Below are 16,041 nucleotides of genomic sequence, written 5' to 3'. Positions count from 1 at the left end.
AGTGACTACAATCACTGAATGGCTGCTGCCAGCTGTATATTTATGTCAACTGGCTGCCTGTGACCCTTGCTGACTTCACTTGCTGCCAAGCTCCTCTGTTCTGCTGAGATTTATGTCAGGACAGGCAGTTTTTGAGCAGGGACTTGGCTGACTGTACTGTCCAGACCCAGCAGCATGGTGGTGGCCTCTGGCTAAGCCACAAGCAATTCCTTTACCTTTGCTGCTCGCTATCTGCTGGTTATGTTGTAGCACTAGAATCTACTGAATAAAACTAGACCCCGGATGTATCCCAACAATGCTCAACTCTCTAGCCTGCCACAAGGTAGGCATTAAGAGAACCTTTCTTAACTAGCCAGTTAAAGGGTACATGTCCTGAACTAAGTATAAACTTATGAGGTGATCATACCTGATGCTTCTTCTGTGCCCCCCATAAACTCTGTGGCCCCCTCAGCTCCGCCAGCCTCCCCCTCATGTTGGAGCTATTCCCCCCCTTCGAAGCTGTAACTGTTTGGGTTCATTCTAAGGAATATGGATAGCATTCCTTACCTGGGGTGTAATATTCGGAAACGTCTTGGCTTAGTCAAGAACAGGGTTGCTCGGATATCCCCAACCACGATTCGAGTGATCACAAATTCGACTCCACCCACTTTCGAATTGACTCGTGATCACGATCACGAATAGAAAAAGATATCTGACTCGAGTTTGGTTTTGAGTCGAATAACTGCATGTAATAATAATAAATAAAAACCCACCGATTTTAACGGTTAAAAGCAAAGCCCCCTTACATGGTATAAACACCAAATTTGCCAGATATGTTAAGAAAACAGTGGGAACATTTAAATGCGGTAAATGACAGTTCGTTAATTAAACAAAACCTGACGACTTTAGCAGTTAATAGCAAAGCCCCCTTACATCCTAAAACACCAAATTTGCAGGATATGTTAAAAAGATAGTGGAAAAAAATATTCTTTTCCTATTTTTATTTTTTTTTTTTATGTGCTGAGTGTGGGAATTTTTTTTTTTAAAATGACGTGGGGTCCCCCCTCCCGAGCCTCTGTAACCCCTTGTCCCCCATGCAGGCTGGGATAGCCAGAATGTGAAGCCTACTGGGGCTTCACACCCTGAGCTATACCAGCCTGCATGGTACCCCTTACCCATTTCCACAAAGGGTTAAATGAAATAAAAACGCAACAACGACAAAAGTCCTTTATATTTCGTTTAACCCTTTATGGAAATGGGTAAGGGGTACTTTGTACCCCTATACTCATTTCTCCTGGGAGGGGGGTGGGCATCTGAGGTTCCCCTTCTTAAAGGGGTCTCCCAGATGCCACGATTAACCACCCCCAGGGAGTCATAGCCCCACCTCCTCCTGGGGCACCGGAGGTGGGGAAGAGCCCCTTGTCCATGGATTGGATAAGGGCTCCTGGGGGAGAGAAAGACTTGGCCTCCCCTCTCCCCCGGAGCCCCCCCATACCATGGACTATGGTATGGGGGTATGGCTATCCCAGCGTGCATGGGGGACAAGGGGTTACAAAGGCTCGGGAGGGGGGACCCCACGTAATTTTTTTTTGTAATTTCCCACACTCAGCACATGAAAAATAGGAAAAGAATATTGTTTCCCACTATCTTTTTAACATATCCTGCAAATTTGGTGTTTTTAGGATGTAAGGGGGCTTTGCTATTAACTGCTAAAGTCGGCGGGTTTTGTTTTATTAACGAACTGTCATTTACCGCATTTAAATGTATACTTTTTTCCTTTGAAATTTTAAAATTGTTTTTCTCAAAAAGTATAAGGTCTTTTTGAAAAAAAAAATTCCACTTGTTCCCACTGTTCTTCTTAATATATCTGGCAAATGTGGTGTTTATACCATGTAAGGGGGCTTTTCTATTAACCGCTAAAGTCGGCAGGGTTTGGCGGTTTAATCTCCACCGTATCCGGATTCGTGATCACAGGTTAGCCCGTTATCACGGCCAAATTTTGAGTGCAATCACGGGTGCACTCAAATTCGGATCAACGACTACGGATCCAAATTCGAGTGCCCGAATTCCGGGTAAATTGACTCGTGACCATGGGTTACCTGTGATCACGAATTCGTGATGAGCATCCCTGGTCAAGAATTTCAGGTCATCTTGGCCGGGAATCTAGCATGTGTACACTCATTTGGTGTTTGGTCTGCCATGGTAATTTCACTAAATAAGGAACAATACACATTGTATTCTTTTGTCCCCATGACGCAGCACCTCACTTGCTTGTTTGAAGCTGTCCCTCCGCACCTCCTTATATTACAGCAATCTCTGCTCAGCTACAGTGGAATAGTGTCTCTGTATAGGACTAATTTCCAGAACTGTCCCCCAAATTATTGATTAATGGTCAGTAAAGGGAACCTTAACTGAACGGGGGGGTAAAGAGTTTCACTTACCTGGGGCTATTACCTGCCCCCTGCAGCAGTCCTGTGCCCTCAATTACCTGGGGCTATTACCAGCCCCCTGCAGCAGTCCTGTGCCCTCAGAGCCGCTCTGGAATCCTCCGGTCCCCCGCTGTCACTTAGTTTCGTTTTTGAGGACTCACCAGTCGGCTGGCCGCCATGAGTATTACATGATACATGAAAGATATGTTGCAGCTGCGTAGCAATCCCCGCATTCTCAGATCAACAGGTTCTAATAATCTAGTCATACCCAGAGTCCACTTGGAAACTTTTGGTCCCAGAGCCTTCTGTCATGCTGCCCCTACGTTTTGGAACTCCTTACCTCAACAGATCAGGACAGCTCCATCCCTGGACGTGTTTAAATCCAGACTGAAAACCCACCTGTTCAGTTTGGCATTTGCAGAAATATAACTTTTGTTGTGTGAATACTTCATCCTACTAATTACTGAATCTGAGAGAGCCTAAGCGCTTTGAGTCCTATGGGAGAAAAGCGCTATAGAAATGTTATTGTATTGTATTGTATTGTATAGTATTATGTATTATTGGACGCATTCCCCACTGCAATTAGCGTTGTAGCGCTAATTGCAGTAGGGAATGCGTCCAATAATATGCATGGCGGCCGGCTGACTGGTGAGTCGTCAAAAACTAAACTAAGTGACAGCGGGGGACCGGAGGATTCCAGAGCGGCTCCGAGGGCACAGGACTGCCGCAGGGGGCTGGTAATAGCCCCAGGTAATTGAAACGCTTTACCCCCCGTTCAGTTAAGATTCCCTTTAAAGGCGACAATGACTAAACATGAGTATGACCAAAACTTTAGAAAAGCATCCATGTTAGTAAGCAAAAAAAAATGATCACAATGCTACATAGGTCAAACATACATATAAATATTTATTTAGGGGACATATCCCATTAAGTCCTAAATAAATAATGGCATACTTTTGTCCTATGTGGTATTGTAATCATTTTTGAACCTAACAGGGATGCTTTTCTTAAGTCTTGGTCATAGTGAATATGAGTTTAAAGAGCTCAGCAACCTTGCTTTGAAAGTCAGAGTCCTAAGTATGATTCCCACCAAGAACACTTTCTGTATGGAATTTTTATGTTCTTTCTTTGTGTATGGAATTCCCATGCAGGTACTTTGCTTTCTTACAATAACCCAAAAACATATTGATAAGGTAGGTCCCTCCGTCTCTATGGAACAGTGAGTAATGTGAATGGTTCAGTTTTCCTAAAGCTTTTTCTAAAAAAAAATGTCAGTACTTTATAAATGTGTGAACTTAACAACTGAATAAGGTTGTCAAAAATAAGTTTATGGGGAATTTAACATTGTATAAATGTTTTCATTGTTTTGTCTTAATTTTCATTTTTTTTCTAATGTCAAGATGTTAATTATTCTACATTTAGGAAGCCTAAATGAGGATGGAACACTAAAGAACTTTAACAGACATTTTATTGTATTGTTTGCTGTGTTTGATGAAAATAAAAGCTTGCAAGCACTTCCATCACCAAAGCCAAGACCAGTAATTTATACTATAAATGGCTATATGAAAGACACTGGACCAGGTATGAATTTGTACAAAGTGCCAAACTCACATTGTCTAGTGATTTAGGGCTTGATTCATCAAGCTGCACTGCTACAGCAGCGCAGCTTAAAGATAATCTGTATTGTTAAAATTGCACAAAAGTAAACATACCAGTGCGTTAAGGGACTTCTCCTATTACCCTCTGACACAATTTTGCCGCTCCTCGCCGCATTAAAAGTGGTTAAAAACAGTTTTAAAAAGTTTGTTTATAAACAAACAAAATGGCCACCAAAACAGGAAGTAGGTTGATGTACAGTATGTCCACACATAGAAAATACATTCATACACAAGCAGGCTGTATACACCCTTCCTTTTGAATCTCAAGAGATCATTTGTGTGTTTTTTCCCCCTGTTCTCATGCACTGAAGTTTCAGGCTGCTCTTCCTGCAAACAGCTTTGCCCTTGTCTGTAATTCTTCAGTATGTGAAAGCCCAGCCAGCTCAGAGGACGATTTATCCAGCTTGTAAAAGATAAGAGAGATGAGAGAAGCTGCTCTAATCCTAAATAACACACAGGCAGTGTGCAGAGAGGGGCCAGGAAGGGGGAGTTCATAGCAGAACCACAACACTGAAGAACTTGGCAGCCTTCCAGACACAGGCCGACAAGTCTGACAGGGGAAAGATACATTGATTTATTACAGAGACAGTGATAGTATAAAGTGCTGCAGTTAGCCAGAACACATTAGAATAGCTTTTTGAACTTGTAGGATGATAAAAAAACAGGATGCAATTTTTGTTACGGAGTCTCTTTAATGAGAGGAGCACAAACTCAGTGCACGCTATGCTGCGGAAGTGCAGCGTAGCGTGCGCTGGTAACTGACGCGCGCTACTTGTAACTAATGGCCGCTCCACTCATCCTGCTCTGAGCCCCATCAGGTCCAGCAGCTTTCTAAGACATGATCCATGCACTTTGATTAGCCAAATAGGCTGCCGTTCACTTGACAGGCAGCCGGCTGGGCAAATCAACATGCAGGGATCACATCTTATAAAGCCACTGGACCCGACAGGGCTCAGAGAGAGATGAGTAGAGTGGCAGTTAGTTAGAAGGAGCGCGTGTAAGTTACCAGTGCATGCTACTCTGTACTACTGCAGCATAGTGTGCGCTGAGCTTGTGCTCCTCTCTTTAAGCTGCTCATGAATCAAGCTCTTAGTGTTTTGGTTTTGCCTACGCCCTCAGTTCTTTTTTTTTCCCCAAGAAGGTTCTATTCTCAAGAAATTCTTTTTTAAACCTTAGTCAGTCAGTTTTCTTGCATACATCTAAAAGGGACACTACAGTAATTTGGGTGTCGGGGAAAGCCGCTGGTAGAATTTTGGTAAAATTACCAGTATTATACTGTACTATTAGGCAATGGGTAATACAATGGTAGAATAACGGTAACATTTACACATATTTTACTATCGTGACACCTAACCCTATTCTCACTTGAATCCTCCCTCAATCAATGCCCAACCCTAACTGACTCGCCTTCCCCCTGCCCCCAGGTGCTGCTATAGTCTCTATTAACATTACGGTCTATGTGGCAACCATTTTACCAAAGAGCTGCTGGTGCCCAGATTACCTGCTTCGATTTTCCTCAACTTTTTGTAGTTCCCAAGAAATAGGTGAAATATTAAAAATGACAGCCTCTAATTTCATGTGCTAATGAGACACTGAAAAAACATTTATAATCAGTATGCAACTGATTGCAACTGATTGCAATTGTATCTTCTTTTTAGGTAAGAAATAGAAATTTGTTTTAAGTGGCACACACAGTACATTCACACAAATTGCTAATATCATATTACTAATGTTGTCCTCACTACACTTATTGAAGACTGAAAATGCTAAAATTAATAGCATCTTCTGTCATATGCAAAAAATAGTTAATGAAAAGAGCTGGACATTGAATTTCCTTAATTTCCTCATCTTAAATGGCCGTAGCTTTCCTTTACTATAGCCTTTTGGCCTCTTCTAGATGAAGCAGATGGCATGTTGGAATACCAAAATATTTTATACTTTAGAGAATATCTTAAAACAGAGGTGCCAAAGTAGGATAAAAACGTCTAAAAACCGTTTAAAAGGGGGAAGCAGTGGACTTACCTCCCTCAAGATCAAACAGACAGGGATTCATTATTTATATCAAAAATAACATTTATTAAACACAAACTCCTGTATGTGTTTTAATGAATGTTATTTTTGATATAAATAATGAATCCCTGTCTGTTTGATCTTGAGGGAGGTAAGACCACCGCTTCGCCCTCTTAAACGGTTTTTAGACGTTTTTATCCTACTTTGGCTCTTCTGTCTTAAGATATTCTCTATATAGTCCACCCTTGGTGGAGGGGTGCTACCCCATCTTTCTTCCTATCTACAGAGAGTGACTTCTTAGACCTGAGTGGGGTCAGGTTATAATTCTCCCTACCGAATTACAGTGGTTGCCTTTGTGGTAACCCTTGGTTGTGAGTATGAAATTCTTCAATTGTGTATTATATCCCTGTGTTATAAATACTACACCATATTGGGCTCTCGGTCCACACCTTCTTCTCGTTAACAAAATATTTTATAGTCCCTGTATTTTGAGTTGTTCCATTCATTTTAAAAGAACATTTTGTAGTCTTAAAACAATAATTTTTATGATGCTTAGGACCGTGTCACAAAAACAACAAGCAAATATGGTCAAAAGAGCTATATTTCTATTAGAATTGATAATAAATTACCGTAGTTTCACTTATAAAGTATGTCTGATAATTATCTTTAAGTGTATTAATTAAATATGCATATAACATATGTTTCAGATTTCAAAGCTTGTGTTGATGACAAAATCAGCTGGCATTTAATAGCAATGAGTTCCAAACCGGAATTATTCTCTGTTCACTTTTTTGGTCAAACTTTGGAACAAAATCAACATAGAATTTCTGTCTTGAGACTTGCTAGCTCTGCATCCATGACAGCAAATATGACTGTCACTCAAAGTGGCAGATGGGCAATATCATCTCTGAATGAAAAGCACATTGAAGGTAAGCAGTTTGTTATTCTGCGACTCAGGATGAAACTGTCTTACAGTAACAAGTAGTCATTTTAAAAACATGTTTGACAGAAAACCCTTGAATAAAAATTGAATGTAACAAGTTATCATTTTCATCCTAGAGTCCTAGAAAGTATACAGAACTTTGTCGTATAGCGTACCTGAAACCTGTATACAAAATTATTCATCCAAATTTATATAGTTGTTTCAGGGTGTTTACCCTCATTTATGCAAGATTTATGGTGGTGGCCATACATGGTACAATTTTTCCTTTTTTTTTTTCGATTAGATAATTTAGTTTGATTATTCCGATCAAATATAAAGATTTTTCCAGCATGTCCGATCAGATTTTTCTCGAAAAAACGGGATAATCGTTCGAATTTCTTGATCGAAAAAAAAATATTTTCAACTTTCATTTGATTATAAATAAACGGGAAAATCGGACATTTTTATTGTATCGTGTATGGGCACCATTAGACCTGTACAATTCTGTATATGAGAAAACTTTGGAAGTATCAATGCAGGGTACCCAGTTTAGCAATACAGACCCAGAACCAAGATTTTATATAGTAGATGAAAAACAGACATAGAAGCCTTCTTCTTTTTTGCTTTCTTTTCTGTTTTTTGAAAGAAGGTAATTACATGTTATCACTACCCTTTGTACTCCATCCACAGTCCTGAAGTTATGTATTCTGGATGTTTACATAATTAAATAAAAGGTAGATAAATTCTAGGCCTCCACAACTTTACTTGGCACATTGCATGTGTATATGTATCCTCACATTTGTATGTGGTATCTATTTTAAATTTTTAAACACAAGGGTAGACAAATAATGAATCTTGTCCTTGCCTTAGGTTAAGACAATCAAGATGTTGTTTTATTTGCCAAAGGTCTATTTCTTTCTGTATGTTTCTGTGTGCTTGACCTATTTGTTTTTAACTGATATTTCTGAAATAAGCAAATTAGCAAAAAAGCTGATATTAAAATGTAATTTATAAAATGATCTTATTTAACTCCACTCAAAATGCGCATTTTAGTTTTGGACAGGGAACATTAGGTTACAGTACAAAATGGTCTCATGTAACTATCATAGACTTTGGCTGCAAGTGGTGCCTTTCATAATCTCAAGCTGTATCCTTGGCCGTAGATCTTAAAGTGGACCTGAACTCTTGCACAGGACACAAGGAAAACATAACAGAAATGCACCCTGTATGTATTTAAAGATTTTAGCCTGTGTAATTCCCCCGCATTTGTGTCTAAACACTAGTTGTAATTTGATCTCCCCCCTGTGTCACATGACTGCCTATGGCAGATAAGCAGATAAGCCCATTTGAAAGTACAGGCTGAAAACAATATGTCTGCTTCCATGAATCAGGAAATAGAAACTGTGCAGATTTATTTTAGGATTTGTATCAGCTGTAACAAATAAATGTTTTTTGTTTAAAGGTTATTATGCTGTTGTGTATCTTTTAGAGCAGAGAGGATGTCTGAGTTCAGGTCCACTTGAAAGGAAACATCCGAGCACCTAAAAAAATGAGTTCTACTTATCCGGGGCTTCCTCCAGCCCCTGGCAGTCGCTATGTCCCTCAGAGGAAGCCCACGTTAAAATCTGACAGAACCAACAGGTTTTGGGCCAGTCAAGCTTCTCAGGGTTTTCTTTGTTTTCAACAGCATTTCCTGAATAGCAGTTGCAAAGTCTAACCGACAAAATAGTGTGATTAGGGAGGCTGGCTGGTATCTTACTATTTTGGCAGTTAAACTGCTGTTCAGGAAATGAAAACAAAGAAAACCCAGAGAATCCCCCATGAGGAGATGGACTGTGCCAAAACCTTTCGGTTCTGTCAGATTTTAACTGCCTACTTTTTTTTTTTTTTTGCAATAGTGGTCATTTAAAGTGGAACTCCAGTGAAAATAATGTAGTAAAAAAGTGCTTCATTTTTTACCATAATTATGTATAAATGATTTAGTCAGTGTTTGCTCATTGTAAAATCTTTCCTCTCCCCAATTTACATTCTGACATTTATTACATGGTGACATTTTTACTGTGGGCGGGTTATGTAGCTGCTCCTAGCTGTTTTGGCTGTTAGAGACAGCTGTAAACAGCTAATTCCTGTCTGTGAACATTGTTACATTGTGGCAGTTTGCCCAGAGTACCGCGGTACTCAGAGCTTCTTGTGGGAGGGGTTTCAGCACAAAATCAGTCATACGGCGCCCCCTGATGGTCTGTTTGTGAAAATCATTATATTTCTCATGTAAAAGGGGGTATCCGCTACTGATTGGGATAAAGTTCAATTCTAGATTGGAGTTTCTTTTTAAGTACAACTGCCTAACACTATTTTGGCAGTTAGACTTATAGACTTAGCAACTGCCATTAAGGAAATGCTTTTGAAAACAAATATAACTCTGAGAATCTGCCATGAGGTGATAGACTAGTCCAAAACCTGTGGGTTTTGTCAGATTTTAACCACTTCCTTTTTTTTTTTTTTTCTGTAGTGGTTCTTTAAATACAACTCGGTACCAATTCGGTACCTAAATGGAGACATAAATGGAGTACCTTGATCCGTAAGGATCTCCTTGGGAAAACCTGTCCTGGTAAACACATTAAACAACTCATGGGCAATGGCCTTGGACGCGGTTTTCCTCAAAGGAATCATTTCCGGTAGTGGGTGGCCTAGTCCAGTATTACCAGCAGGGCCGGCGCTACCATTAAGGCAAAGGAGGCAGCTGCCCCAGGGCCCCAGAGCTTGTAGGGGCCCCCAGTGGCTACAAGAGGAAAACATTTTTTTTTCAAATCGGCCTTATAGTTTTTGAGAAAATCGATTTTAAAGTTTCAAAGGAAAAAAAAACACATTTAAAATCCTGCCGACTTTAATTGTTAATAGCAAATCCACCTTAAATGCTAGAAACCCTTAATTTGCAGGATATGTTAAGGAGATCATTAGTAATAAGAGGAAAAAACAATTTTTCAAAAAGGACCTTATAGTTTTTGAGAAAATTGATTTTAAAGTTTAGAAGGAAAAAAGTATAGTTTTAAATGCAGTAAATGTAACTTTTAGTAGCAAACCTAACGGTGTTGTAATTTTACATGCATCAAACGAAAGCGCAATAAATTTCCTGATGGGGTTTCCAGGGGGTCTATACGCAGCCGCAGCGCTTTGGCCAGGGATCGCTATACAGCCGAAATATGGCTGTATGAAGATCCCTGGCATTTTTTCCTATTCTCCCAATTTTTTTTTATGTTTAGAGTGTGGGAATTTTTTTTTTTTTTAAATTATGTGGGGTCCCCCCTCCTGAAACTTTTTAACCCCTTGTCCCCCATGCAGGCTGGGATAGCCAGAATGTGGAGCTCTGACCGATTGGGACTTCACACCCTGACTATATCAGCTGCAAAAAAGGTCCCCTTATGCCGATGTTTGTTCCGGTGTATATGTTGGGGGGGGGGGCATGTTTATTTTGCCCTGGGGCCCCATTGTTGCTTAAACCGGCCCTGATTACCAGGATATATTGATGCCCCCTGGCAGACTTTAGCAGTGGTCCCACTATATACTGAAATGGAACCTCAGTTATGGGTAGGGGCACCAAAGGGCTGTTAAAATGTGACACGGGGCAGTCAACTGGCATGTGGGACAGGAAGCACAATACTTCTTGACCTCCGCTTTCAACCCTGGCCAGTAAAATTGGTCAGTTATGCGTGCCTCCGCTTTCTCAGCCCCCAAATGCCCCCCCCCCCCCCCCAATGCCTCATTGTGAGCCAGATCTAACACCATGCGCCTGAATGGTTGGGGTACTAACAGTTGTTCCACAATCTCCTCACAAACCTTGACAACCTGAAACAATAAGTCTCCATTAATTGCAAAATGGGAAAATGGGGAAACCGGTCCTCAGCTCTGGGTTCCTGGGGTACACCACCAATTACAGAAAGCTAAGATGTAACATTCATTAAAGTGGGATCCCGCATCTGAGCGGTGCTAAATTCTCCCTAAATACTAAATACATTCAGTGCTAAAGTAAATAAATAAAGTGAAAGTAAAATAAAGTGAATAAACAATAAAGTGCTAAATACATTCAGGTCAGAACCAACTGCATTAGTGAATGTTTTCCCATTATCTTCCCCAAGCATGGCCTGTAATGGGGAACAGTCCATCATTTCAAGAAAATCTGTATTATCGGGAACATTTTCATCTCCAGACACAACACTCATTTTTACATTTACAGGGACACTCTGACCAGACGGCTGCTTGATTATGCGGGTAGGAACTTGCTAGAGGTGGATCGGAGGTGGGCGGGAGGTGGGCCACGCAGGTACTTGGAGGCAGATCAGAGGTAGGCAGGAGGCAGGGCACACAGGGACCTGGAGGCTGATCAGAGGTGGGCAGGAGGCAGGGCACGCAGGCACCTGGAGGCTGATCAGAGGTGGGCAGGAGGCAGGGCACACAGGGACCTGGAGGCTGATCAGAGGTGGGCGGGAGGCAGGGCATGCAGGCACCTGGAGACGCTGGGCACAGAAGTGCTTCTCACCCCGCAGACAGTGGGTGCTGGGCACAGCGGTGCCCCCTCTCCCACACCCCAGACAAGTCACAGAGGTGCTTCCCTTTTCCCTTTTCCCCCAAACAGTGGGTGCTGGGCACAAAAATGCTTCCAACCCCCCCCCCCTCCCCCAGACAGTGGGTGCTGGGCACAGAGGTGCTCCCTTCCCACATCCTCGACAGTGGGTGCCAAGCACAGATGTGCTTTTAACACCCCCCCATGAGTTCTGGGCACAGGGGTGCTTTTGCACACCCCCCCCCGACAGTGGGTGTTGGACACAGAGGTGCTTAAAAACCTCCCCTGTGGGTGCTGAGTAAGAGGTGCTGCAAAGCCCCCAGACAGTGAGTGATGGGCAGTGATGGGCACAGAGGTGCATTCATCCAGCCTAACCCCCCCCCCCTGCAGGGCCTAGAGGTTCTGTCAAATACTTCCCTCCCCACCCCCCACCCCTCCCTGGGCAGGGAGTGCTTAAACCCCCACCCCTATCCCCTCCTCTCCCTATGGTGGGTGCTGGGTCCTGGGCATATAGAAGTGTTCCTCCGATTGGAGGAACACTTAGAATAGGAGACAGCAGCAGGGTACTTCAGTCTCACCAGCAAAATGATCCTCCATCTGCGGCACCCACTCATTCTATAGCTACCTCAGTGTTCTATACCTCATGTGTAATCAAATGATGCGCAGAACCAGGAGGTGGAGGGAGAATGAGCGGCCACCGCGGAGGATTGAGGGGCAGATAATTGCAGCATAGATAGAGACGATGACTGAATCACCGCATCTGCTTCCTATTCTTCTGACAGAGGAGGGGTGCCCAAGGAGAGGGAAGGAGTGAGGAACGCAGTTGGCCCCCCTCGTTTCTGCTAAGCATACAGCCGGGTCAAAAACACCCACGACCCATAGCACAGGGTAAAGAGGCGGGCCAGGGGGAAATCTTCCTCTATCCCCCTGGACCAGTCTGTGCCTGCCTGCACCCCTCTAGATAAACCAGCACATCATATACATGCTCCATAAGCCCTGGATATGTATAATGAGTGGCCAATGTTATAAGACAGGTGACAATGTCCACATTACTCTAGCTTAAATGGAAAGACGTCTACTTTTGTTCAGTACATGCACCCACAGTACCTTCACTGTTTCTTCTTGATTAAAATACATCCATGTTTTAAACATCTGTTGTGAATCATTTACTGCCTTCACAGTGGTTTGCCAATCCTGGGCCAGACCAGAGACTAGACCTCTTGTGCTCCCCCAATCCCTACCGTTCAATAGATAAGATAGAGTTTGCAGTATTTTAATGTCCAACACGTCCTGACGCTTGTTTGTCCCAATTATATGTTTTTAAGGTATCACTGTTTGTGTATATGTCACTTGTTATATACACTGAGATGCACTGATTACATTGGCCTGGAGGGGGAGCCCGACTCGGGTTGATGCGAGGCAAGGGATGTGCTAGATTGTGGACGTGTCCCTTACATGCCATTTGGGATGTACGATTGCGCAGTACTTGGATATTGTGTGCTGACAGCACCATCTTGTGGCGAGATTATATTCCACCGCAGTGCGACCTTATGGTCGCATATCCGTGTGCGCAGAAGTGTGGACTCATGTCCCTGAACCTGAAGCGCTCCATCCTAGACCAATTAACTCTTCACATGACGCCGACGTCCGGCGCCAATTGTAGAGGAACGCAGCATGACCAAGCGTCCAGCCGGACGCGAAACGGCCGTTGCCTGTTCCAATTTTACCCGCAGGAACAAACTTCATCCACCACTTATGCTGCACATCATAATCGAGGTACACTCTGTTTGATGTTTACTCTACACTGTACTGTACTTGGTCTTCACCAGAGGAATAAACACTGTTGAATTTGGACGGATGGTGCACGGCAACTGTTTCTTTTTTACCCAGATTGTTACATTTTTCTTCCTTCTAAATTTCCGGAGCACACGTCCCTGACCATTTGGTACATACAGGAGAAACAAGCGGGAGCGGTGAGTGCAACAGTATTTGCCTTACTAATCACCTTACACCCATACCGTTAGGGGAGTGCCACACCTCTGCCTCTTTTGTTACATAGAATCCAATAAGCATTGTCAGAATACAAAGCAGAGTCGGCAACAGGGAATCCAATAAGCGTGGTCAGGATACAAAGCAGAGTCGGTAACAGGAAATCAAGGTAGAGTTAAACGTCATAGATACAAGGCAGAGTCAGCAACAGTAATCAAATGTTTGTGAGCGCATACCCAGCAACAAGTCAAAGCTAAATGCTATCACAGGCGATGTCTGGGGGCGCTCTCCTGAGTTAAATACAAGGACTAACCAATCAGAAAGCAAAAGCATCCAAAGTAACCAATGACATAGTGGTGTGTCAGCAGGTCAGCTGACACGCCATACACACACGTGGCTATTGTTTACAGCGGCGAAGCACAGACTGAGAGCGCATCCACCGCCTATCCAATGGGAGCTAAGCGCCATGTGCTCCAGTGATGTCAGCGGCCCGCCGAGACCCAGAGGCTTGCGATTCAGTGTGGGTCTTGGCGTTCCACCATCATGAGTGCCCTGAGGATCTTACAAGTACATAAAAGTTACGTCAATGTAGTACTGAAAGGTGGTGGTAGCAGCAGGGGTGGATGATGGACCCTGAGATGGAGCATGGACCACATTTCTAGCTGACAGCATGAATTGGTGAACTGCTTAAGCAATGCTATCCGGAAGTGTACAAGTAACGTCAATGGGGTACTGATACTGAATGGTGGTGGCAACAGTAGTAGGCGGTCGGCCCCGAGATAGAGTGAGGACTGCTTTGCTAGCTGGCAACATGAGCTGGATGGATTGTCTTAGTAATGCCACCCAGAATTGAAGAGCAAAAATAGTTCAGTAAAAGTAGGAGGGTCAGACCAAGATGGTGTGTGCTGCTGTAGTCTCTGCTACAGAAATTTGTAGGAAGGTAGACAATATTGCTAGTTTGCATCTTGAACTGGATGGATGACATGAATGCCACCAATCATTCTTATAATACCTAGTGTAAAAGTTAGGTAAAAGCAATGGTACCTATCATTGTGATGGTGCTGGGGGTTTTCATCTGCACTTGCCTGGCTTCCCAGAATGAAAAGAAAAGGAATGTAGATTGCTAGCTGGCAGCATAGCAAGCATGGCATTGGCAATGAATACCATCCCTCAACGTTGCAATAACCAAATGGAAAATTAAGCTGAGGTAGCCGCAGCTGACAGTGGGTCACTGGTAGCCACCGCTTCAGCACAGGAGCAGTGTGGGTTCACAGAGGCACCTTGGTTGAGGCATTGTGCCAGTCATTCAGCAGACATCTGCAGTGGGGGGATGATAGCTGCTAGTAACCCATCTTGTGTTCATTTTCAAAAATGTGAGGTAATTGACATTTTCATGTGATAGTCGTGATTGGTTGTCCACTTTGCCAGCGACACTGAAGGGTCTTTTAGACAGAAGCCGTGCATGGAAGCCGGGCATGAAAGAAGCTTGATGGCACACTGTGCCAACTGCAGGCATTCAAGCCTGTTTATTCAAGACTGCATGGCGTCACCGCTGTCATGACAAGCCTAGTCCTCATAATTGTAGCCTCCACTAGCGCCAGTCAAAAAAGTAATTGTGCACCATGCGCTTCAGTCATTGCTGATGGCAGTGGCCCTGCACTTTTGTTGTTTGTGATGGTCACACTAGGTTTCACCAGGCATCCAGAAAATCACCCCACCTTCCACCAAAAGTGTTAGATTTAAGCATGACCGGATTTCAGGCAAGGCCACAAAGGACATGGCCTAGGGCACCAGGAAAGCAAGGGATGGGCTTTGGGCAGCAGGGTGGCAGTAGCTGTTAGCCTTCTGAACATTCGTCCTGCTGCACAGAGTTTGCACATAGTGGTGGGCGGCTACCAACAGCTGGATCTGGCACTGGAGGAGTTAAAAGGCAGCGAATAGTCACTTACAGTGATTGCTGAGCTGCCTATCACTCACTGAATGTGCCGCTCACCAAGGAGCTTACAATCTAATCCCTGCCATCATGCCACTAACTGTCCTTAGAGGAGCCTACAATTGAATCCTTGCCATCATGTCGCTAACTGTCCTCACAGGAGCCTCCAATTGAATCCCTTCCCTGTTGAGGGGAAAGCTTAGGATGCTGCCGGTCCAGAGGGAGCTGGTGATAGTGGGCCTTGGGCAGTAAAAAGTACAAATCTAGCCCAGGATGTAAGGGGCCTGCTGCCATTAAGTGTGTACAAGGCCCACACTGGAGACCTGCTGCTTCTGAGTTACCTCCATATCCTCTTGCTCCACTTCCCCAACAGGCACATCATCCTTGACTTTTCCCCTGCTTTTGCCAACTCCTCTCTCTTTTCTTTGTGATGCCCATGAGGCAGATTGGAGGCCCCTCCCATCCCCAGTCTGCTGCTGTATTTCTTATATGGGTTAATATGCGCCGGCAGTTCACAAGTGACATCACCGTTGTCATCATACTCTTTTTCATGTATGCCAATC

At 43.5% G+C, this 16,041-nt stretch overlaps 1 protein-coding gene across 1 annotated transcript in view; it reads left to right on the top strand.

Annotated features, from left to right (window-relative positions):
* Positions 1-16,041, top strand: part of F5 (coagulation factor V) — a 485,541-nt gene that overhangs the window by 94,628 nt on the left and 374,872 nt on the right. The window contains exons 5-6 of the mRNA XM_068269820.1: positions 3,831-3,989; positions 6,784-7,005. Coding sequence (XP_068125921.1) covers positions 3,831-3,989; positions 6,784-7,005 — 381 coding nt within the window. The remainder of the gene's footprint in view (positions 1-3,830; positions 3,990-6,783; positions 7,006-16,041) is intronic.

Source organism: Hyperolius riggenbachi, chromosome 2, assembly GCF_040937935.1.
Source record: "Hyperolius riggenbachi isolate aHypRig1 chromosome 2, aHypRig1.pri, whole genome shotgun sequence".
NCBI lineage: Eukaryota > Metazoa > Chordata > Amphibia > Anura > Hyperoliidae > Hyperolius > Hyperolius riggenbachi.
Note: the sequence above shows the minus strand (reverse complement) of the source record. Positions and strands in the feature narration are given on the sequence as shown.